The 25982-nt window shown below is 35.2% G+C and overlaps 1 protein-coding gene across 3 annotated transcripts in view; it reads right to left on the bottom strand.

The window, feature by feature from the left end:
- LOC111147969 (aftiphilin) overlaps nt 1-25982 on the bottom strand; it is a 64456-nt gene that overhangs the window by 5068 nt on the left and 33406 nt on the right. For 2 of the 3 annotated variants that reach the window (XM_022504285.1, XM_022504286.1), the window contains exons 3-9: nt 20232-20383; nt 17825-17951; nt 17352-17408; nt 14015-14137; nt 7587-7647; nt 5955-6038; nt 1947-2070 (exon numbers count right to left, since the gene is read on the bottom strand). In XM_022504285.1, the coding sequence (XP_022359993.1) occupies nt 1947-2070; nt 5955-6038; nt 7587-7647; nt 14015-14137; nt 17352-17408; nt 17825-17951; nt 20232-20383 (728 nt within the window). The remainder of the gene's footprint in view (nt 1-1946; nt 2071-5954; nt 6039-7586; nt 7648-14014; nt 14138-17351; nt 17409-17824; nt 17952-20231; nt 20384-25982) is intronic. The other variant, XM_022504287.1, reaches the window with a different exon arrangement.

Here is a 25982-nt window from a genome sequence, read left to right as displayed (position 1 = left end):
GATTTTATTTATTTATTTGACAGACAGAGACCACAAGTAGGCAGAGAGGCAGGCAGAGAGAGAGAGAGGAGGAAGCAGGCTCCCTGCAGAGCAGAGAGCCCAATGCGGGGCTCGATTCCAGGACCCTGAGATCATGACCTGAGCTGAAGGCAGAGGCTTTAACCCATTGAGCCATCCAGGTGCCCCCATTTGTTATGTTTTAAACACGAAGCTGGACAGATACTAGAGAGCAATTTGGTGCAGTTATAACACTCACCTTAGGATACACACAATGGTTCTAGTTCATTCTGTAGTAGTACAGAATAAGGGAAACAAAATAATTTCTTAAAGTGATAGGAGTTGTTCAAGTTCCCTGGTGTACATGGGATGTTTCAAGGATGAGTTACAGTTAGGAGAGCAAGCAAGCTAACAATGTGGTATAGAGCTCCTCCTAATGGCACAAAGACTGCATTCTCATCAGGGGACTTTGGAGACTACCATGGTTCATTCAGTGACACTGCAGGAAAAGGGTAGTGAAGCAGGAGTACTGTCCTTAGAGAAGGCTGCCCTAAAAATGACAGGGGAAAAAAGCCCAAACAATAAAAGCATCAGTATTTTTTTTTAAAGTCAAATGTGCAGTAGCTTTTAGCTAACATATATAGAAAAAATGGACGAGAAATTTGAGAATTTCAATTTGAAAATATGATTTGGGGGGAGAGAAAAAAATTATAAAGTGAGCTAAAAGAATCCACAGAGGATTCATTTACAAATAGGTTCACTTAAGAGGAGGCTTTACCCCAAAGACATGGGAACAATGAGAATAAGAGAATCTATGGTATGTGCACTCTGTAAATTATTCTAGGGAGAAGTTAAGAGTATCCACAATTACAAAATACATAACAATGCCTCTTTTATAATTATAAATATTATTAATAATATATATCTGTTGAATGAATGGATATTTAAGCACACAACACAGTTTGAAAGGCAATGGGATAATTCAAACTACAGTTTTAAGCCTGGTAAGCATTTATTATTTATAAGGAAAAAGGTTTTTTTTTTTTTTTTTAAATGGTTGTTTTTCTATAGAAGAACTGCTTCAAAAGATAAATCTGAATCTTACATGGAAACAGTTTATTTGTTGAGGAGTAAGGGCTATAATACTTCTGCCAAAGTGGGCCACTAGCAGGTAAATATTTCCACTTGAAAATGCTGATGAACAACGCATTTGGAACAGCGAAGCTGGTGCTCCTATCAACCAGTATTTGCTCCAACAGTTGTGGTCTCCGGGTTCACAATGACTACCTCTTCTGAGGAACTGGCCTATTCTTACGGCTAACATGTCTAAGCAATGGCTTACTGTTTGGTGCTAAATTATGTAAAACTAAAGGTTTCCTGAATCCTGAGCACAGGGCCCAAGTGACTTCCTTCCGTTTGGTTCCAACACTGCTTTTCTAAAGGCCATGTCCCTGAGGGGCCTCCCAGAAAGCTTGGCTAAGCAAGGCTTCACATCCCACATCAGAGGTGCTGCACATCAGCAAAAATGCAGAAAATAAGAGTAGCCATTGCCTCACCTACTCCAGCTTAGGTGAGGGGTAGAAAGTCTAGCCTACGTGACTGGGAGTGTGAAAGTGATCATCATCTCAGTGGTTATGAAGGGAAAGAGGGACAGTTTCTAAAATGGCTTATGATCTCAATACTTAATCAGAATTCTTCTCAACAAAGTTTGGCCGAGGAAGGGGGGTAAAAAGAAAAAAACCACATCTGCAGCCCTTTCCAGCTTCTTACGAAATAGCTCTGCTCTAATAAAGTCCATAATTAAACATAATTTGGTAACTGTTTTTCGGAATTAGGCATCATCTACTGATAAATAGAAAGTGCATTTTAATACAATATATTGAAATACCGTCAACTTACTTGCTTTCCTAAATTCAAAATTTAGGGTATAATGAACACTAGCTGTTTACCTGGTAGATGTGCTTGTCTTCTCTACTGTGGACATGAGTCTTGCAAATGCATCAGTCACTTTGAGGCTTGAGGTGGAGATTTCCAGCTTAGAAGTTGTTAACTCATACAACTCTGGATCCACACCTTATAGTATAAAACGACAGTCAGTGAGGGCAAGCTGCAGTGTGTTACTCAGTCAGCCACAATCCAAGATGCAAAAGGCACTCATTCTGTAAACATCTGAGTCTTTTATAAGCACAACATGTCTTTAGACTAATGTTGCATTTATTTTTTAAATTATAGATTCCAACTTTCAGAATTTTTATAAAGTAGGAAAATACTTTTAAAATCTCACTTAGGTATTAAATACAGCTTTAATTCATCTAATATTTATGTAGTAGATATGCAAATACTTCTACAATTTCTATCTGCTGTAGAAAACTCAATTTTGGATTGTTAGCGATATGAAAGTTATCAATGTTTTATAGAAAGCGCACATGATTTCTTATAGGTACCTCAATGTTTAAATGGACTGATTAACTTCATTTTTGCAATTTTCTCCCCCTCTACACCTCTCTAACAATTTTACCTCCATTATACTTTTTTCCATACTGAAAGATTTAGGAGCTAAAGTCTCAAATACAGTAAATGACTTGGTTAAATATATTCTTACCACCCGAGGACATAAAATGTTACTCGAAGTGTCAAATTATTACTAAAGATAAATTATGTACCACATAGTTCTTTCTTCAGGTCAGAAGTAGGGAGGGTAAAATATTCCCAGAAAAACTAATAAAAGCACTACTTTTAGACAAAATGAAAACTGTCTCAAGGGTTAATTATATTTCTTTGGTTTCATATTCGACCTGGTTTTAAGGAATTCAAAATGAAGTTGAGTCTCTTAGATTTGACTTCACTAAAATATACAGTTTTATATTTTCAAAGAATGTAGATTTATATTAAATAACTGACTACAAAAACAATGAAAAGAACAATAAATATTTTCAACTCAAGCTCAACTTTGGATAATAGAGACTCAGATTAAAAAAAAAAAAAAATCCCCTACTCTCTACGGTACCAGCAAATTACCTGAGGTAAAAAGTTTAGTAGTTTCAGATTATAGCAGAAATGCAGATTATAAGAGAAGAATGTCTTCTTAGTTTCATCAATTTTTCCTTATTATTTCTAAAAAAGTTCTGAAAATCGGCAGAGAAAATTATATATAAATGTAAATACTATTGTTATTAATTTTCCTCTTTTTAAGATATTTTAAGGTTAAGAAAAAAAATCACAAACTGCCTTCTATTAACCAGCTTTGCAGATGAGTGGCAGATGTAAACACGTATCTCAGATGTTTACAGAAATCAAACAAGCAAAAGCAGCTTCCACAGTTATCATGTCCAACAAGGGAGGAAGGCTATAGAAAATGTTTGTTGACTCTCCCAAGTTCTTAGTATTTCATTAAGGTACAGTTTCAAAAAATACTTAATGAGGCCCTTTCTTTGTATCTCTGTAAGGATGTAAGTTTCAGTTAAATCCTAAAAAGATTGTAGATACCCGTAGGGGACCAGATGAACCCAAAGTACCTCCTTCCTCCACTGCGAAAGGTTAGATTCCAAGTAACCACAAAATTGAAACTGATGTCTAATATATAGTGCAGAATAAACAACTGTATTCTGACTGCAAACAGAAAAGTGGTAGTAAAAATTTGGTCGGGTTTGTAAAATACTGGCCACTTGGCTGTCAAAGAATAAAGTGGGAGATTTAAAAAAAAAAAAAAAAGAGAAAAAAGACAACAAAAAACCCAATCCTCCCTTGCCCAAAACAAAACCACCACCATCACAAAAAAACCAAGTCAAACCAAACCAAACCAAACCAAAAAACCCAGGAAAGTGCCATGACTATATTTTATATTTTTCAAAAAGGGATAATTACTTAGTCTACACTAATAATTGGAGAGTAATTTTTTTTTAATGGAGGAGTCTGCTTGTTTTTGTTTTTTACAGAACCTTAATGAGGCATAGTTTAGTTACATAACTAAAGCTAGCCAACCAAGTTCTATGCCAACCTCCTAAGTCTCACACACAGAATAATTAAATAACCGCAAGCTAAGACAAAATGACTTTCCCAGAAACAAGTCGGAAAAAGTGCAAGCAAGTGGTAAAATGGAATACTGAGAAAGGTGTTGATACCTGTAGGTTGATGGTAAGTTTTAACAAAACCCAATAGCAATAAAAAGAAGCCAAAGCAAATTTATAGTAATCAAGTTTATACAGCAGCTAGAGCGTATTAATGAAAATATGGAACAAAAATACTTAAAAGTTTCAAAGTAATGAGGACTGCATTTCAGCATGCTAATTTCACTTCTATCACAGCTCTAAGTTTCTGAAACCACTTGCTCTTCTTGAAGCTGTGTATACTGAGCCTAGTTATCATGTAATTTCTGTACTTATGTTCTTAACTGAGTTTGAAATGTAATCAAGAATTAAATTTAAACCAGGTTTTAGGTGTCCAAAAGCAGTGAACTCATGTAAATTATAATACACTTCATGACAAAACAAATCTGAGAGCAAATTAAAAAGGGAGTTCGGTAATTCATTCTTGGGAATAAGGTAATACGGAAAATGATACATAAACCTTTGTTGTCTTTTCCCCCCCAGTTAAGAATTAAAAGCAGCTAATTAGGCTCACCCTGGTCATTCCATAGCTCAAATGTATTTAAAGATAATTTGAGTAAATAGTAAAATATCATTTTGAAGTCAAAACCAGACATAAGTTTGTTTTTTTTTTCATATGCTTGCAAAATCCTGGAAGTAATGAAAATGATTCAGGGGCTTAGATTTGAGAAATCCAGTCATTCTACCTAAAGGCCTTGGAACTTCCTTAGAGTAAGAACAGATTTCCATGACCAGATTTTAGAGAAGGATGTTCAGGGTTCCAGGCTCACCCTTATCTGACTCTCTTGGTCTTCCCCATTTCCCACCATGGCTCCTGAACTGCTGGAAGTGAGTGGCAGGGTATCAAGCGGGATAGACAAAACCAGCAAATTCTCCGGAACAAGGCTGGCTGTGTAACTGGCTGCTAGTGGGGCTAAACGGATCCTTGCTACGCATTCTGGGTATCGGTATCTATATAGCACCCCAACAGCTGTCTGGTGATCAATGGACATGATTACCAGATCACAAGGAGGGATGACAGGGATTCATTAAAATCATATCAAATAAAATGTAAACATAAAAATGCCATTATATTTTAATCTTTTATTCAGTTAAAAAAACGACAAAGTACATTAGTCCTTTGGTCAATAAACTGAATTTCGCAGGGCTGAACATTAACAGGCACTCCAGTAAGTTTTAATTTCTAGCTTTTAATATCTCATAGCAATTATGTTCTATTAACTTCTGTAACATTTCTTTTTTCTCCATGGAAAACTAACAATACTTTCTATTTAAGAGCTACATAAAAACTACATAAGTTCTATGTGGGATCTATATAGAACTAAGTGCTAGACTCTTAACATTTTGGAACCTAATTATACACTTAGCATTAATAAACAACTAACTGAATGCTAGAATTTTAGAGGTTCTGTTACCACAGGCACTACAATGTAAAGTCATCTTTGTATACTAAAATATTCTTGTATCTCTAAACCTGTATTTTTTTCAAATGGCTTTATCGAATATGCTTTCAAAAATAAGCATATAAAATACACATATTCCATTTACAGGAACCCCCTTACCCCCAAACAAAACCCTGCCTTTAACTGTCTAAGGACATTAGGGCTACTTTATTCCTAGAAACTACTTTCAGCTCTGACTGGTACACTGAGAAAGCTTTCCTTAAAACACATTTCACAGAAGTCATTTGTTATAGTCAGATACTAGAAAATAACAATAGATAGATAAAGGAAAAGTATTAGAAAGATATAGAGAATACAACTACTTGTTTCCTTGTTTATAGGAAAGTCAAGTGATGTGGTCATGCTTTTAGTAATTAAACCAGAATTGTGGTTTTAACACTCTGCTGACCTGGGATTGTGGTGCTGCTGCTAGAGCTACTGTCATCCACGGGCCCAAAGAAATCAAGGTTCAGAAGAGTGGAACCTCCACTAGCTTGAAATTCAGTGACCGTGTTGGTAGGCAGCCACACAGAAGGTAAGCCAAGGGAGGAGGGGTTATGTGTAAAAAGGGGTAAGACACACACTTGAACATGCAGGTTATAATTAGTAGTCATTACATATTTTAAAATCAACATTAAAACAATGTGTACAGTATTAGTTTTTCATTACTAAGGACATTTCTAAAGTAACAATTTAATAATTCAATGTACATTTTCTCATGTACAAAGTAAAAAATTTAACACTTAGTAAGGTTTTAGTTAGGAGTTCAGTTCTTTCAATCAAAACTCAAAGCCATACCAGAAAGACCAAGGGGAAAGTGTACCCGTTAAAGGGAAACAATACTTTAATCTCAGCCCAACAGTAAATTACTGTACATGCCCAAGTCAGTTTTCCATGTTAGTAATGTTGGTTTTGAATTAATGATTTTTAAAAAGTGACAAAGTTGTCAGTTTCAGGACACGCACCAATACATTAACTTCGTTTCAATTAAAGTAACATTCGTAAGGACTGTCATAACTGCCCTACCCTGATGTGCAACCTCGAGCTGTACTGTTCCCCTTTAACTCTGAAACAGTAATCAGAAATAGTATACAGTTTTAAAGAAGTTGTTTGTTAATAAAAAGCATGATGATTTGACTGAATATTCGAGACACCAGACAACAGCAAAAGGTGCATCCAGGCTTTCCTTCAGCACTGTTATTCAATTGGATGCTTTTCAGAAGTCCTAGGACCCCTCATCTAAGGCAAAGCTGACAGAATGACAGGTGTTTTAGACAATGGCTCGAATAACTTATGAAGTATAAGGAGGAAGAATAATTGTATTTTAGGGTCCAATTAAAATTTGTGGTGTCAACGCACTGGAAAAGTACCATTTTGTGTCATTTATTTTAAAGACCCACATTACTAGGATGTTATTCCTTTTTCAGGATTTTCTCTTAAAGCCACGAGAGAAACCAATTATTTCTGGAACTACCTACTAGTATTTTGAGATAAGATTTAGAAAAGGATCATGAAAATCATTCATTTTCCATTTGCATAATAAGTGCACTATAAAATATTATTAAATCTGAAAACTACTTTTAGTCAGTAAATATGGATCTATTTGCACATTGTTTTTGGTTATATAATTGTGCTTTGTGCTTTTTTTTAAGCAGCCTCTAGCCACAAGACTTTGCATCCAAGAAAATTCCATAAATTAAAACTACAGAAACAAATTTCAAGTAAACTGGTCCTACCTAAAATATCATTTCAACTACTTAGATACTTGTAAAAAAAAAAAGACACTTTTTTTTTTTTGACTTAAGATAAATTAAAATTTTACCTAGCTACTGCTACCTACTTATGGACATTATTACTGTTAATAATAGTAACAGCTGTTTTTTTGAGCAATTACTATTCAGAAAGAAAGCCTGAATTTCCAAAGATAAGAATAAGAAGTTATGTTCAAACAAAAAAGGAAATCAGCAGAGAGAAGTTTGTCTGAACTTTGTAGCTTTCTTAACTCTAGCTCTGGTGCTAGAGGCTCTACGGAGAGACGTACCATCTAAAGGGTTAGTAAGGCCACTGCTACTCCAGTCAAACTGGACGGGTGGTAGAGACTCCTAGAGTTGGAAACCAAAAAATCAAAATTAATCAGTACAGGCTGTAGCAACATAAAGAATTCTTTAAAAAACAAAAAACCAAAAAACCCCCCAAAAACTATTATAGCAAAATCATTAGGCAATAAAGTACCTAAAGACAAAATTGGGATAATTTACAATTTCAGAAGGTTACCTAAAAATATGAACACAAACTGAAACTGAAAAACTGACAAATAATATATCTTATTGATATCAAAAAACTATCTTTGAGAAATGGAATTCATTTTACATTTTCAGATTTTTATGGACTGATTCTATATCAAGATTTCAATCTATTCTCAAGTTATGATTTAAACTATTGGCTAGATTATAATTCAAATATTTAAAAAAAACAGACTTTTATCACTAAAGAGTGATCTACTCTATATTAAATGACTAGCCACTTAAAATTTCTCCGTGGACAGTCTAATGGAATAGATAAGGTACCACACTGAAAATAAGATTTGAGTTATTCAAGACCAAGTAACTGCTAAATAACTAGCTGCATGACCATGTGTAGCTTAACTTAGTTGGTCTCTTTGTAAATAAAACGAGAAGGTTTAAAGACCAAGGTCTCTGGTTCTTTACAATTTCCCAAATTACAAAGAAAATTATGGGCCAGTAAATAGGAACTAAATTTAAAAATAAAAAAAAAAATTAAATCAACTTCTTTAGCAATTATTTATAATCAGTATCAGAACTTAATTTTTAAAATAATGTACTGAAAAAGTATACTCAGAGCTCATTTGAATATTCTAGGTTTTTAAATTTTAAATTTTGTTGACACATAAGGATAAATTGAGCAAATGATACATGTAAGATGGAAAATACAAAACATTTAAAAAATGACCATTGCTTTAAGAACAATCTTAGTAAGAAAAAATTGGAATTCCTGATTTTTTTTCTTCTTTTATTTTAGGGTGGTGCTGACAACACTGAAAAAGCCTGTGTTCTGACAGACTCAATACCAACATGTTGCTGCTGTCTTCTTTTTTTTTCTGGTATCGCTTACCACTATGCTTTATTTTAAGGTAGGTACTATTAAAGCTTTACATTCATTTTTTTGGTGTGTAGATAAAGACTTGTTCCGTGTAGGAAAGGAGCATGAATTGGTTATTTTTTGAAGTCTAATCCCCTGATATTATAATACAATTGTCTTGATAACTAGGATACCAGTGACAGGCATGCTCCTATTACGCATTCAGTCTTTCCTAAATCAGGTCAGGCCTGGAGGTTGAAGAGGGAGGTATAAACAAAGCAAAGTCCTCACATTAGTGGTTCCCAGGGCATTAGGGATAGTTGGGGGTGGGGACAGCTGTTAAGACAGTTCTTTATGGTGGTGAAGAGTCATGTATCTTGATTGTGGTGGTGGTTACACAAATCTGTCCACATGATAAAATGACACAGAACTATACACACATTGTAATCAAGTCATATCCCTTGTTTTGATATTATGCCATAATTAATTTAAGATGCAATTAAGGGGAGAAGCTAGAGAAGGCTACAAAGCATCTCCTCTGTACTATCTTTGCAAGTTCCTGTGACTCTATAATTATTTCAAATAAAATTAGAAATAATGCTGGTGAAAATCTAGTTTATAACCTACCTACAAGACTAATAAACATTTAGAAAAGATCTTCTTTAGCTGATCTCAAAAACAAACAAAAACCTCTTAAGTATTCCCACAGATTCAACTCCTATTATTCTCCTTAGAGATTAGTGAAACCTTCAGTCCTAATGACTGGATGGATAACACCAAGGTTTACGCAATAGCAAAATTTCTGGCTAAATGGAGCAAATCTCTTTCATTAACATGTTTTACCTAAACGATGTCAAGTAGCTGGTTGCTTAGAAACATTTCATGATTTGCTGAAATTTCAGATTCTTATACAGGTGTATGGCATTTTGAAGACATAGCCAATATTATAATAATGAGGTGCTAAAACACGAATCAACATTTAATGGAAATAAGACAGAAGTAAAACAGAAGACCTGAGCAATTATAAGCTAACAAATGGCACTGGTGAGGAAGGCTACTTAAAGAGAAAGCACTGAATGAAGCATTTTAAAACAACTGTAGGGCGCCTGGGTGGCTCAGTTGGTTAAGTGACTGCCTTCAGGCTCAGGTCATGATCCCGGAGTCCTGGGATCGAGCCCCACATCAGGCTCCCAGCTCCATGGGGATTCTGCTTCTCCCTCTGACCTCCCCTCTCATGCTCTCTCACTCTGTCTCTCTCTCTATCAAATAAATAAATAAAATCTTTAAAACAACTTCAAGCAATGTGGTATGAATGATTACTACAGCAACTAAAAGCACTAAAGGAAGAAAAGGTCTTAATAAAAAAGAGCAAAAACACTTTATGTTAACTAACTGGAGTTTAAAAACTTGAAATAAAAAAGAATGAAATGAGGAAAATTAAGTACATTTAGATTTATTCCTAAGTATCTCATGGTTTTGTTGCTTTGGTAAATAACGTGCTTTTTATTTCAATTTCCAATCCTTGTTTTTAATATATATAGAAATATAGGTTCATTTTTTAATATTGATCTGAGACCCTGAAATTTCGCTAAATTCACTAACTGGCATTACTGTCATTTTTTCTTATAAATTCATTGGAATTTTCTGTGTAGATGAACATATCATTTGTGAATAAAGACAAAGAATGCTTACTTAAAAAAAAAAAGGCCCCCCCCCCTTGGGGACTAGAGATCACAGACTTGGGTTCTAGTCCTAGCTGTACTACTGATTAATGATTTTAAGTGTACCATTTAGCCTCTCCAAATATGTTCTCTTAATGTAAAAAAGAGCACAATGCCACATAATCATTTTTTTCTTTCTTCTAACTTTAAAATTCTGATTCACAAATGAAAGAGCTACATCAAGTGGTCTAAGAGGAAATTTGCTAAGTAGTGACTAGCTGGGTAACTGCTAGCCAGAGAGCTGACTACTCAGCAGAGAGCTGACTACTCAGCAGTGGCTGGAGTGTGGCTAGCACACTGATCTTACCAGGGAGGTCAGTAATGGCACTATGAGTGATGTGACCCTGAAATTCAGCGAATAAAGCTTTCTGAAAAACAAAACAACAGAAGTATCACTACTGCTTTTTGCCCATAAGCTTTCTTTTCAGGTGAAAGTATCCTGGAAAAAAACACCAGGAGCAGTGGTTAGTAAGTCATCCAGCTCCTAAACACAAGATGTATTGGTTATTAGAGTAATGAGTATAAACTAATTTGGAAGAAATAAGAAAAATCCAGTGGGTACCAAAACTGAGACAGAACAGACAGATTAGAAAACAGGCAGTCATAATGAGAATTAAACAATGATGCTAAGTTTGAAAGTCACTGTTAGTGGTGCCAATATAAAAACATAAAAGCAGGGCGCCTGGGTGGCTCAGTGGGTTAAGCCGCTGCCTTCGGCTCAGGTCATGATCTCAGGGTCCTGGGATCGAGTCCCGCATCGGGCTCTCTGCTCAGCAGGGAGCCTGCTTCCCTCTCTCTCTCTGCCTGCCTCTCTGTCTACTTGTGATCTCTCTCTGTCAAATAAATAAATAAAATCTTTAAAAAAAAAAAAAAAACATAAAAGCAAGGTTTGGTGTATGGTTGACAAAACAAGACAACAAAAGAAACCAGATCTTTCCTGATACATTTTGCTGAACTTCAGCACTAAAGTCTATGGCCATTTCCTTGAGATATTATGACTAGTGGGAAGACTTAAGAGTATTACTGCATGGCCAAAATGTAAAGTAAAAATGATATACACACTGACTGCCAAAGAATAGTGGTAAGAAATACTGCTTTATATAAAGGGAATCTTACAATTCATTTGAGATGTTTTAAAAATAATTTAACTTGACTCAGGGGTAAGGAGCCAAGCAAAGATCATATAATTTAGTGAAGAACGTGAGGCATCTCAGCACAAAATTCTGACATAAATACTGAAGTGTTCAGTTTAATTGTATGTTAGAATGAAGACTGAGAGAAGCTCAAGTTGATTCGGAACTAAGTTTGAACAACAACTTCCACTGGGAAATATTATTTTCATTGGCTCCCAAAAAAGCCTAAAAGTGAAAGCTAATGAGGATCACGAACTACCACAAAAAAGTACAGAATAAACTTTTTAAAAATTACACCTAAGTACTGGATTAACAAGAGAGATGTGTTCACTAAACGGAATAAAAGGATGTGATTAAGAGGTTTTTTTAAAAAATATAATTAGCAAGAGACCAAAGTTCCATGTTCCAGCAAAAAAGTAAGATATGCTTAAATGCTGCTGAAAACTTCTATAATTGCCTATGACTAGGGGGACAATAGTCCTTTGATTACAAATGTAGAGGTGGGTATGTACATGTAAAAAGATAGCAGCAGCTAAACACCTACCATGGAGCTATGACTGACCTCCATTAAATTAATACACATTAATTTCCATTAAAAGTTCCATTAAATTAACATACTTTTTAAATTAAATCATCTAGACTTCTAGTCATTTATAATTAAATTCTGTAAGAAAGGTAATAAATATGAGGTGTGACTAAAATGAAATATATGAGATTGATTAAGCTAGCTAGGGGCAAAAATGACAGGTGAGAGCTAACTATGATAAAATAAGCAAGTTTATGGGGCTGTAACACAGAGAAGTGCTTGGATGGGGGAGAAGAGGAGGAGGAGGTGGCGTCGGCAAGCAAAACTAGCAACAAGTGGCTTCATTTTCAGTAAACATAGCAGGCAGTTTGAACCAGGTAGTTCAAATTCTTATCCTAACACCCAGCACTGCTGGAAGAAAAACCTTGCTTAAGGGCGAAGTGGGAAGGTGCTGTGGGAGAAGTAATTTTGGAATCTGCTTATGCAGGGCACGCCTGGGAGGGAAGCTGACAGAGAACAATATATGGGCAATTAAAGAAAGATAACTAAGGACAGAGTCTACCTGCTGAGACAAATGTGCCCAAACCTCCTTGTCTGTTTCCCAACCATCAACAAGGCCAGGCATTTTATGCCTCAGGCCTCCTTGCCCACTGTTTCAGGGCTAGTAATAAATCGACTTCAAAGGGATGTTTAAGCTATGCTCAAGTATAAACCACAGTGGCGCACAGCAGTAATATTAGATGTTCCTTGAAACACATGTGAAAGGGTAGGACTTTGCTTTGTATCATTATTTTCTAAAGCATATTCTTTCAAATACTAGTTCTATGGGTGTCGTGACTCTTTTCCTCTGGTCCCCGCAGAGATGGGTCCTGTGACCAAGTAAATTTAAGAAATAATTAAAATTAAATAAGGTTATTCACTGCAGGATTCTCCAGAGTCCTTAATTGTGTGCTGAGAATCTCCAAGGGTGGTTAAAGGATATGATATGAAAAATTTTCCAAACTTACTTCCCCTTGGAACCCTCCTTTAGTGGAGCTTCTCTGGGGATTAGCGTTCAATGGAACACACATTTTGGGAACGGCTGTCCAAATACACATTTTTGTGTTAGATAAAACTGAAGATGATATTGAAGGTAAGGAGTGACAAACATGGCAATGTTCACGTATTAATATTTTAACCTTTATTATTAATAAATATTAATAAGAATATTAGTGATTAATATTAATGTAAGTATTAATATAAAATATTAATCTTCTAAAAACCTGAGTTTTCTAATTTGATGTGGGAAGAATAAGCAAATTTTTCCCCAGATAAAAAAGTGAGGGGGGTGGCTTTGTTAATAAACATGTTAGACTGGAAAAAAAAATTGTGCTTAATGGTGCGAAGGTGGTAAAAGATAAGAAAGGTAAGACAGATTTTTTTCTTAATTCAAATAATGTTTTGTAAAGGCCACATCATTTTTACCTTAATATTTTTATTCAAACTCTCAAAACAACAGTTTTTGATGTAATAAACACACCTAATTTTATTACTTTACAAAATTTCCAGGCTTCCAGAAAAACACACATTAGCAGATTTGAAGAGCTGGTGTAAATGCAGTGTTTCCCAATTATTTTGGAAAATCAGTACTTACCAGATTGGTGTGTCAGTAATTATGATCATACAGTGTTCAGGCTGTAAGGGATTTTTAGAGACGCCTGCTTCAAACTCTTCATTTTACAGGTAAGGAAATTAGGGCCTAGAAAGGTTTAAAGAACTTACCCAAAACCAGCCAGTTCTCAAATTGTGCCTTTTTTGAAAATTAAAGATAGCTTGTTTATTGTATTGCAAGGGATGTTAATAAGTAATCAAAATCATGTCCATCTCTAAATCAATTTTTAAAATATTTTAAACTAAAAGTTATATATTATGGGAAACACTGTGTCTTTCTGGACATATGTGTGTGTGTATACATGCATAAATGTATCAATACACGTACAGATATTTTTACCTGGAATTGGTCAGATGTACATGTGTTCATTTCTGGTGACATGGTGTTTGTCTGACCAATGGAAGCAATTTTTTCTGCAGCAGAGAGTGGTTTCAGTGGTTCCTTGGTGGGCTCTAACATACCCTGAAAAAGGCATATTAGCCATTAGTGGAAGACGGAGAGAAATCAACTCAAACTTTATGAGAAAGTCAGTCTAGCAGAAAGTAAAAAACCAAGTCATTTGGAAAGTACTAAAGACAAAAAGGAACTATTCTTAAATTTTGTTTAGAGATGATCTTCTAGTACTGTAATGGAAAATGTTTTACAATAGAACTTTGGAATCCAAACTATATTTGTTTGGTCTTAAAGTATCTAGTTCTCTCTGCTACACAAAAGCATAAGCAATTTGGGATGGTGGGGGGAGGGGAGGGCAAGCACCACAGATTATATCAAGGCCCTAAGACTCCAACAATATTATGATGTTTCAGACACTGAAACTGCAGAAGAGGACACCCTTTGTACCCTTTATACCATGATGATGCTTGGAGAAGCAAGAATTCTAAAACATGCCATCTAATGTGATGATGACTACATGCTTCAATGTAAATTTAGTATTTGATCCTACCTACACTAAAGGATGGGAGCCTTAATACTTAGTTTCTGGGATTAGCAAAGCAGAGACACAGCCATTTCAGAGGGGAAAACATGTTACATGTTCCTCTAGATGTGTTACAAATCTAACACACTCTCTGAGTAAGAAAGGAAGGCATTCAGGAAGGTGGAGGTAGAAATAAAGAAGGAAAAAAAAACCCACCCCAACATTCTGTATCAATACTTTACCAAACACTAATAATAATGGGTAATCATCAGTTAATGGCCTGAAAAAAAGCTAAGCTTTAATACATTTTAAAATAATACTCAAGGAGCGTTTGGGTGGCTCAGTCGGTTAAGCGTCTGCCTTTGGCTCAGGTCATGATCCCAAGGTCCTGAGATCAAGCCCCACATTGGGCTCTCTGCTCAGCAGGGAGCCTGCTTCTCCCTCTACCTGCCACTCTGCCTACTTGTAGTCTCTCTCTGTCAAATAAATAAATAAAATCTTAAAAAATAGTACTCGATAAACTCTTGAATATTTATCAACCAAACTACACAAAAGTCTTCCTTTACTGGGGGAAAAATATTAAAGCAGTTACGACAGTAAGGTCAGAATCTGTAAATTTCTAAGGACAAGTTTTCAGAACAATCCCCCTTCTTCTCAAAAAATAGGACAAATGCTAACTAAAGCAGTTTACAGATTCAATTCTTAACAATGGCATTTGTGAAAGGCTTTACTCCAGCAGCTTGAATGAAAATAAATTCACTAACTCAAGAGCTTATACATCATACAGGCTTTCTATCTAGTGCATCCTTATATAAAGACGATGCAATTCCCAGCCTTAGCCGACTTTTCTAACATGAACTATCCCTTATATCAGTGGTTCTCAAAGTAGTCCCCAATCAGTAGTTTTTGTACCACCTGGGAACTTTTCAGTTGTGCAGCCTCACCCCTACTGAATAAGAAACTTGGGCGGAGTGGTGCCCAGCATTCTGTTTTAACACGTCTTCCAAGCAATTATGATGCATATTAAGGTCAGAGAACGAGTGACTTAAACCATCATTTCAGGTCTTATTCCTCCAGATGAGACCAAAAGACACTGAACACTTCATCTGTGTGAAGCACCATGGAAAAAATTCCGTTACAATTAAAATTTGAAACCAGATATGAAAAAGAATAAGTTTTTAAGTGTAAGTTATCATAAAGATGGAGTAGAAGAGGTGTATTTACTAAATAAACTTTGGTATTAAAAGCTTATAAAAATTACTAATAAAGATTGTAATTAAAGTAGGAAAATAAAGCAAAAATATTAGTCTCTAACTCCTCACAAAATTCAAAGGACTGGCTATTGTGATGAGCCTACACATAAGGATTAAGTAGGTTACTGCTCCCAATATGCTGAATGAAAACTCGTACAAACTGAATTCATAGTTTCTACTCAGAAGTGACAGTAACACCAACAATCTCTAGAATGCTGCTACTTGAGGGAAAAAGAGATACAAATAACCAAAAAGTTGAAGAATGTTCTCCATTATATTTACCACAGCAGAAGTAAGTATAAGGATAATTACGGTGTTTTGAAAATATCAGATAAGCTACATTTATATTTATAAAGGAGCAGAAACTGATTAAAAGGCTGAAGCACAGAAAAGTTTTTGTCTTGGGCACCAGGGCGGCTCTGTCGGTTGAGCCTCTGCCTTTGGCTCAGGTCACGATCCCAGGGTCCTGGGATGGAGCTCCCATCAGGCTCTCTGCTCAGTGGAGAGCCTGTTTTCCCTCTCCCTCTGCCTACCGCTGTCTACTTGTGGTCTCTATCTCTCTGTCACATAAATAAGATCTTAAAAAAAAAAAGTTTTTGTCTAATTCCATAAAACTACAAAAAGGGAAACAAAGTAAAACATTCCAGTTCATTATCTATAATTAGAACTTATTCGGGGGAAAAGTCTGTACATTAAAGAAGGTCAAGTTTCACAGCAAATTCATTTTTGCATGCACATAAAGGGTTGTATAATTTAAATCCCATACCAAATTAGTTATTTTTTCTTAAACACTGTATTTTTACCTTATTTTCAAGTTATTGGTAAAAAAAAATAAAAATATCTTGTTTAACAGAACATTTTTTTCACCAATAACTCAAAAGACATGCCGAAAACACAAACACATCTAAAGCGTGAGTCTTGATAAGGTACAGAAAGAAAATTCCTTAGTTATCCTGGACTACCTGGCTTACCTGAAAAAACAAAACTGAACACATTTAAAAATTTAAGGGCAAAACTAAGAACCAATTATGGGTCCTGGCTCATTTTCAATTACTATCATATGGTATTCCTAAATTTTCATATACATCCATAGCTTCACTAATGCATCATTTAAAATTTATCACAACTGGATTCAAACACACGATATCTAAGCCCTCAGGTACTTCAGCTTCCACTTTTTAAAAGCAAATTTAGAAAGAAAAAAAAAAAAAAGGAAGAAAGAGCAAGACCTCCAAAGGTACATTTACAGTTATGAGCACCATTACTACTAGGATAAAAATAATCTTCCAACTAAAACAAAACAGAATCTTTAATTAATAGAATATGGAAAAATATCCTTAAATCAAGACTTGAAGGGATTTATGACATCAAAAAGGAAATTAATAGTTAATCATTTAATGTTCTCACACCAAGTGCCCCTTAAAATACACTTTCCATGCTATGCCATGTAAGGTAATTTTACAGAATGTAGCAATGATAAATTTGCGGAGACATTTTTTGTACTTACCAATCCTGCTGCATACATGGGCACTATAACAGGCTGCTTCTTATTACCCGTGAAGAGCTACATAAATGTGTTAGAGAAAAAGAACACATAGTTAAGAGAATGCTATGGCATACAATGAAACAGTTAAAATATGCTTGGAATGCTTTATTATATACACTGTGAAAAATAAATACAATAAATTATTAAATTGCCCATATGGGATTATATTTTTGATCTCTTAGTCCAATACCTTCATTTTATAAATAACAGAAAAACACTAAAACAACCTTTTCTTAAAATAAGAAATAGTGACCAGAGAAAAATTTAGACTTATGTTTAGAGGTTGCCATATTCAAAATACATGAGCATTTAAGACAACTAATAATTAATTTTTCTGAGCAACTAGCTTATTGCAACTTGATCAGAAGTTGTAACAGAATTTAAAAACACTCATAGGCCCACTAAAGGATTTCCAAGGTATTAACAAAACTCACAATGTTTCGAGTATCTATTCCCAAGGAGCACAAAAGCTTCTTGTTGCTATGGGAGCCGCCCCACTGATATCTCAAGCCATGTGCATCATTGATATCCTGGAGCTCCGTCCACACATCCAGAAGTTCCCTGCAAAGGTCATGACAAAGCCACCATGAATTCATCATGGATTCTAGTTTTAATGTGATGGTGAAATGTTACACATTCTAATCAATCTTGCATTTAACATAAGTATACAACTACCATTTGAATAAAATCAACAACCACCACTTAGTCATTAAAGTAGCTAAGTTAAACTCATTTGGAACAATATGCCAGTAAACAACCAAGATTTAGCCTTTTTTTTTTTTTTAACTGTAAAGCAAAAACATTTAAAAGAAGAAATCACTCAACCTTCAACCAAATTACTAGAGCCATTTAATATTGGTGCTTTTTTTCTCTTTGAATCCTGACCCACAAACACAGCTGCAATTATAATATATAGAGAATTTTGTAATCTTTTTCAGATTTTAAGCATTTCTTCATCTACATGTATAACTTTTTCAATAGCGGTATAGTGTTCTACTAGACAGAATGTATCATAATTTATTTGGCCACAAAACCATATAGTTTAAGTAAGTTGTTTTTACTGTTCAGCTCCTATTGTTAGTTTAGGCAAAATATCTTCCTGTATTTTATGGTGTGTTTTGTTGTAGAGTTGTGTTATATCCCAAAAATGAATCTCCTGGAGAGATTCCTGGGTCTATTTGAACAACTAGCATATTTTTATTTTATTTTATTTTTTTTAAAAGATTTTATTTATTTATTTGACAGAGATCACAAGTAGGCAGAGAGGCAGGCAGAGAGAGGGGGGAAGCAGGTTCCCTGCTGAGCAGAGAGCCCGATGCGGGACTCGATCCCAGGACCCTGAGATCATGACCTGAGCCGAAGGCAGAGGCTTTAACCCACTGAGCCACCCAGGCGCCCCAACTAGCGTATTTTTAAATAACACATCTAAATGGTTTTAAGATGGTAAAGCATAAACCTTTTTGTCCCCTTTTCTTCTCAGAAATCACCCTCCAAAACACCAAGAAGCAAATAATAATCTTCATCTTTAAAGAAATTAAGAGGTACTTAAAACCCTGAACCACAAGCACTGAGGTTACAAAAAGAGATGAAGGAGAGACTTGCACAGAGGGAGAGAATGCGTCCAGAGGTGGAGAGTAATGAAATCCAAGAGAAGAGTACAAGAATAAGAATAATTCTGAAATTAAAATCAGAAAATCAATCTAGACCCTCTAACATCTAATAATTAATGAGTTCCAGAAAGAAAACAATGGAGGGAAGGTTCCTGTCAATACAAGAGAATTGCCCAATACTGAAGAACAGCAGTCTCCACACTGAAAGACTGTACACCTGTGCTCAGTCCAATGAATGAAAAGTCTCATCAAGACACTTCATTGTGAATTTTCAGAATACCAATAACAAAAAATCCTAAATTATAAATTTAATGTGAGGGCAGAATGAAGTAAAAATTTACCACCCCTGTACTTCATTTCTCAGGAGGCTATTAGAGGATGTGTTCCACCAAAATGGGCTATAAGTGAAGGAAAGTCCCAAGACAACATGTGTTTAAGAAGCCTAGATTGGGGCTGCCTGGGTGGCTCAGTGGGTTAAGCCTCTGCCTTCAGCTCAGGTCATGATCTCAGGGTCCTGGGATCGAGTCCCACATCAGGCTCTCTGCTAGGCAGGGAGACTTGCTTCCTCCTCTCTCTCTCTCTCTACTTGTGCTCTCTCTCTGTCAAATAAATAAAATCTTAAAAAAAAAAAAAAAAAGAAGCCTAGATTAAATCCATTCCAGATTGGAATAGGAGGATGGAGGACTCAGGAAAAAAATGGAATGGCTAGCCTGACAGGTTTGATCACAAGTATTAACAGGCTGCTGGAGGGTAGGAAAAGACTTAGTAAATGAAAAAGAGAGGTCATTATATATCCAGGAAGAAGTTCTAATAGTGGACAATAAACACTATTTACATGATTATAATAATGAAAATACCAAATACCAGCTGAATGAAAAACTATGATATAAATATAATGACGTACTATGTGTTGGGTAACTGAATTTAAAAAATAAAAAAAATATATATAGGGACCATGAAGGGAGCAGATGTAGTCTAAATTCTCATCTATCATACCAGAAGTCAAAAGATAATATATAAAATTAATGAGAATATTGATCTAGAAATACTTTAAAAAGCATTCAAAAATGGAGCAGGGAGTTTTTTGAATTTTAATAGCACAATCTGCCTTTTAAAAATTCACAGTGTTACAAGAACATTTCAGAACCTTGATGCTTTAAGATAAGCTTCTAAGTTAAAACAGCTAAAACTAACAAATAGACATGCTGTCTAAAAACTGTCTACTACTTACCCACTTTCAGCTAAGGCCTCTCTCGATTTTACTGGGAAGGTGCTTGTTTCCAGCAAGTGCTTCAGGGAAGTAACTTCCTCTTCAGTACCAGGGATAAATATTGAAGGAAAACATGCTTCGAAAATTCGCTCCAGGCGGTTTAGTAAAGCTGTCTGCATCAAAACACCCCAAAAAGTTTATCTTCATTTCTCTAATTTCAATGATGTCAGTTTTATCATCAACACACACATATACCTCTAACCCCACACCCTCTCCACTACGAGAGGTTAACTACCACTCAGGTACAGGAAACACTAAGTGAAAGGAGCAAAACTACTCACAGAACAACCGTTCTAAATGATTACATTAAGTAACCATAAAGATATAGTGGTGACTAATGTAGTTAAATGCCAAGCAACGTTATCTGGTACTTTACAAACATTATCTTATTTAATCTATTACAGAATTCACAAAGAAGAAATTATTACTCAATTGTACAGTGAGAAAGCAACCTCAAAGTGTGCATAATCTACCCAAAGCAAAAATAAAAACAAAGAGACACATTCAGAAAACCAAACAAGCAGCATTCATATTCCTTCTATCACTAGATGTTCCAACTACCAGTCATGTACATTAGATTTAAGAATGATTATCATGAATGTTTATGAAAAGCATTATGCTATTATAGTTGAACAGAACTTTTTTCTTGAATATAAACATCTGAATTCTAAAAGCCTTTTAGAAATATCTCTGCTGCTAATAGAAACCAAAACAGGAAAGAATGCCTCAATCTTTACTAAGAAATTCAATAGCTCATTTAGCATTTTGATGATCTATGTTATCTTTTAAAAATTCCATTTCTCTACTCTTCTATCTATGGTGTGTTCATTGAATGTATTTTTGAATAGAACGCTGCCTTTCCTCCAATCGAAGACGGAATATTCCTTAGAGTATATTCACTGAAAACATTGGCATTTTGGAGTATGTTCATTAATTAAAACTTAATAAATTGAGATTAACTTACATTTTTGGGGGTACTACTAGGTTGCTCTACACGTGTAGCCTATGATAACATTTATTCCCACTTTCCCAACTGTATGTCAGACACATGTAAAATATTTTCAACTTAGCTCAATTTACTACTTAAATATCAAACAGGAATACAAACTATTAAGTTAAAGATTGTTGTTAGTGTACTCCTGAAATGATACTGAGTGTGCAAGAAAACGCCACATCATGGTGGTATTTCCTGCCAAGTAACAAAAACAAGTTAACGCTTGATTTCTGTTGTTTAGCATAGTCAGCAAACAGGAAAATGAAAAACAAAAGGAAAAATCTTCACAAACATGTTTTCCAAACCAAAATCTCTCTTCTGGAAGCAGTATCAGAGCGAAAAACTTAACACTGAATAATTAGTCTCAGGGTACTCTTCTGCTATCTCTACAAAAGTTACTCGAACACCTTCATTATATTCATGTGTGTGATATGGGAAAAGCTTCTCAGTATCAATTATGAAACTTACAGTAAAGAGTAGACTCAAGATCCCCAGGCTTGTGAAACCTGAGTGTGTCAAGGGGACCTGCACTTACTTGCTTCAACAGAGGGAATGGACAGACACTACTTTTAAAGGGATCAGATAACCATCTAATTGGAAACATGATAAGCCTTGGCTCCTTCTGGGCAGGGAAGGTAAACAAAAACTCACATATGACTAAATTTTACTTCTCTGTAAATTAAAACTGAATCTCTCTCATATCCTCTTTGTTATCCTTTTAATGGAAAAGAAAAAATATTTATCAAAAGAAGGAAGAAATAACCCCAAAACACACTCAGTTAATTGGGCAATATTATACCTAACTATCAGTCTTATGTACACCAGTGAGCAAATTGTCAAATCAGTGGAATGTACATGAACAAACAGAACATCACATTCACCTTACCTTTTCTCATACAGAATGTAAATTACATGAAAAACTTAAAAGAAAGTTCCATTTAGCTTTGTGGTTAGATATTACACCCAATTGCTTCAAATATTTTGTTGAATGAAGTAGAGCAGGGGTCAGCAATTCTTTCTTTTCTTTTAGCTATTCTTTTCAATATAGGGCCAGATAGTAAGTATTTTCAGCTTTGTACCATCTATAAACAAATAAGTGAGGTGTGTTCCAATGAAACTTTATTTACTAAAACAGGGAGCAGGATAGATTTGTCTCATAGGCCACAGTTTGCTGACCCCTGAGGTAGAGCAATAAATAACAAAGATTCAAATATCAGAATCCTTTAACTGCACCACTAACAGCACCACCCACACCACAAGGAGGAACTCTAACAATTCAAAAAGAAAGCAGCTAACAGAATTAACAAAGATTGTGATGAAAATTAAATTTCCTGACATTTTCCTTTAAAAATACAATTCCCAGCTATGCACAAGACTAGTCTGATGGTAAAAAGGAACCCTCTAAAAAGAGTTTCTTACTAATATGTTGTTCATGATAATACATGCCAAATTTCATTTGCTACTAGTTAATTCCAGGAAGTAAATGGCTGATTAACTATAATACTTCAATCAAGGGCTGTGGACCTAGAGATGAGACTCAGCTTCTGGACTTATCAACTGGAAATAGCAGGGGCACTCTCACAGGGTGGGTGACGAATTACAGGATTAAATGTCTGGCACCAGTGTGTGCCTAAGAAGTAACTTTTATCACTACTATTGTTATACAGATGGTACACAAAACACAGTACCCTACCAAGGAATAAAATAAATATCAAAACTAGGTTCAAATCTCACTAGGGATGTTTCTCTACCACTATTTAGCATTCTAAATCATTATGAAAATACCTGTTTCGATCTATCAATTTCTACCATAAGAAGAAATTAATCCAAATTTCTGCACCCTCCTTAAGATCCTCTTACTGAATTGGAAAATAAGTACCAATTTAAAAATGTCTATCATTAAGAGCCACTTATATAAATAGAACCTCTTACTGTTACTTCTTGTGGATTTTATTTTTTATGAAAAAAAAATTTGGGGGGGGGCGCCTGGGTGGCTCAGTGGGTTAAGCCTCTGCCTTCAGCTCAGGTCATGATCCCAGGGTCCTGGGATCGAGCCCCACATCAGGCTCTCTGCTCGGCAGGGAACCTGCTTCCCCCCTCTCTCTGCCTGCCTCTTTGCCTACTTGTGATCTCTCTCTCTGTCAAATAAATAAAATCTTAAAAAAATTATTTTTTTTTTGAGAGAGAGAAAAGAGGGGGGTGCAGAGCAGAGAGAGACGGAGAATCTTAAGCAGTGCCCAGTTTAATACCTACAATAGTCTTAAACCAAATGAGTAATAATATTATATCAACACTAGGGTCAACAAAGTGAAGTATTATTTAAACTTGGACTTAATCTACTGTGTATAAGTGAAAAGGAACTTAATATTACCCTGCTTATAAGAATTCTTATTTCTGTATAGAGTATATCTAGCCATAAGAGGCAATCAACTCCTGGTTTTGATTAAATGGGGACACTACATACTTTTAAACTCCTTGTAGCTGATTAACTCAGAAAAAGATGTGAATTAAACAGTAATATTTATTAATATGTTACAATACATGTGGACTTGTATTAGACACAAAATGCTGAAAGACTGTATTTTATTATTTGGCATTAGAGGTAAAGTCAGTCTGGCTAAATGAGTTTCCCTAGGCAGACAGTGCAGTATGTATAAATCAAACAATATCAGTATAACCCTAAACAGTTCAAGAAAGCAAGCACCTAAATTCAGTAAAATATCAAAAGATGTTCTCTAAAACATAGTTAGAAACTGCAACAGCCTGATATAGCTCATTATGTTTTTTATTTAATGCTTACACAGTGCTCACCACATGCCAGGCATTATTCTAAATGCTTTACAATTACTAACTCACAGAAGAACAAAGAGGAATCACAGGAGGAAGGTGACAGTCTTATTATTATCCCCATGTTCTAAAGGAGAAAAATGGAGCACTAAGAGGTTAACTCGCCCATAGTCAGATGAGTATTACACTCTGAATCCTGATCTAGGGAGTATAGTTTCAGAGTCTGTGTTCTTACACGCTGTATTAAAGCTATCATCAAAGCAGTTGTTTTTTTTTTTTAAGATTTTATTAAAGATTTTATTTATTTATTTGACAGACAGAGATCACAAATAGGCAGAGAAGCAGGCAGAGAGAGAGGAGGAAGCAGGGTCCCTGCTGAGCCGAGAGCCCGATGTGGGGCTCAATCCCAGGACCCTGGGATCATGACCTGAGCCAAAGGCAGAGGCTTTAACCTACTGAGCCATCCAGGCACCCCAATCAAAGCAGTTTTAAACTCAATCTCTAAAAAGTATAGGAGCTTTGAGGGCAGGGAATGTGTCTCATTTTGAATCTCCAGTACTTAGGTTTCTGTACCAGCCGATACAGAAATGTTAGCGAGATCAGTGTGCACTAGATTTAAAATACAAAACAAAACAAAATACACTTCACTTTTATTTAAGACTGCAGGGGGCATATTTGTTCTACTTAAGAAAGTGTATCTTTTTATAAGCCATCTAAACCATTTTTGTACATAGGTTGGATATATTTATATAATTTAACAAGTATAAATAATAACTGAATCCCTTACATACTAGGTACTATTGCTTGATACTTACATATATTACTTTATGTATCTTTTTAAAAAAAAATCCCAAAAGCTAAGTATTATTGTTTCCAATATTAGGGATGAAATGAAAGCTCAGGGAGTAAATTTTTGGTTTGTTACCAGAAAGTCAGCATTCAGGATTTGGGAGAGACTTGTAACCTGTTTGTGACTGGGGCCTACCAACTGGGAAACTCTTCATTCAGTAATACGACTTGTTTGCATCAGTGGGTGAAATGAAATGGCTGCTTATATACCTCTTACCCTAAACATGGAGATATGACAGAACTCAGAATGAGTATAAGTGAAAGCTATACAGGGACAAACATGCTCCCTCTTCTGATGGTTAAATTTTTTTTTTTTTTTTAAAGATTTTATTTATTTGACAGACAGAGATCACAAGTAGGCACAGAGGCAGGCAGAGAGAAGGAGAGGAAGGGAAGCAGGCTCCCTGCTGAGCAGAGAGCCTGATGCGGGGCTCGATCCCAGGACCCTGGGATCATGACCTGAGCCGACGGCAGAGGCTTAACCCACTGAGCCACCCAGGTGCCCCAATAAATAAAATCTTTAAAAAAAAAACCAATAAAAAAGAAAATCTCAGTTTTCCAAAGGGGTGTGTAAGACCAGCACTTAGGATCCTAGACTCTGGTTCTTATGCCACTCAAATGTGTGTCTTCTTTAAAGTATCTTGTATTTTTAAGGTAGTTCCCAAGTTTCCTTCAACATATTTCTAGTTAGTTTTCTTTCTTCTGAACAAAAGTTGATTAACATTAATAGTTTTAACATTGATAGCAACAGATCTTACTCTTAAGTGGAAATTTAGAAGAAATATAAAATCCACTGGGTAATTTTTTCTTCCATTTAAGAGGTTACCTTATGCCTTGCCACCATTAAATATTAAGTAAGATATCAAGATATAAGATACAAGATATAAGATTAAATATTAAGTAAGATATCAAGATATAAGATAACAATCTACAATCGTACACTTTACCGATTCCCAATTTCAAGCTATAACATAAGAAAAGTGACCAACTGTAATATTCACCATGCTCTAAAAAGATGGTTTGGCCCTTCTGCACAGTTTGTGGATAAATCTAATAAGATATTTCTACCTATTTTTGGAATT

Source organism: Enhydra lutris, unplaced genomic scaffold (genome assembly GCF_002288905.1).
Source record: "Enhydra lutris kenyoni isolate GAN:26980312 unplaced genomic scaffold, ASM228890v2 scaffoldscaffold18, whole genome shotgun sequence".
NCBI lineage: Eukaryota > Metazoa > Chordata > Mammalia > Carnivora > Mustelidae > Enhydra > Enhydra lutris.
This window is presented reverse-complemented; position numbering and strand designations above follow the sequence as displayed.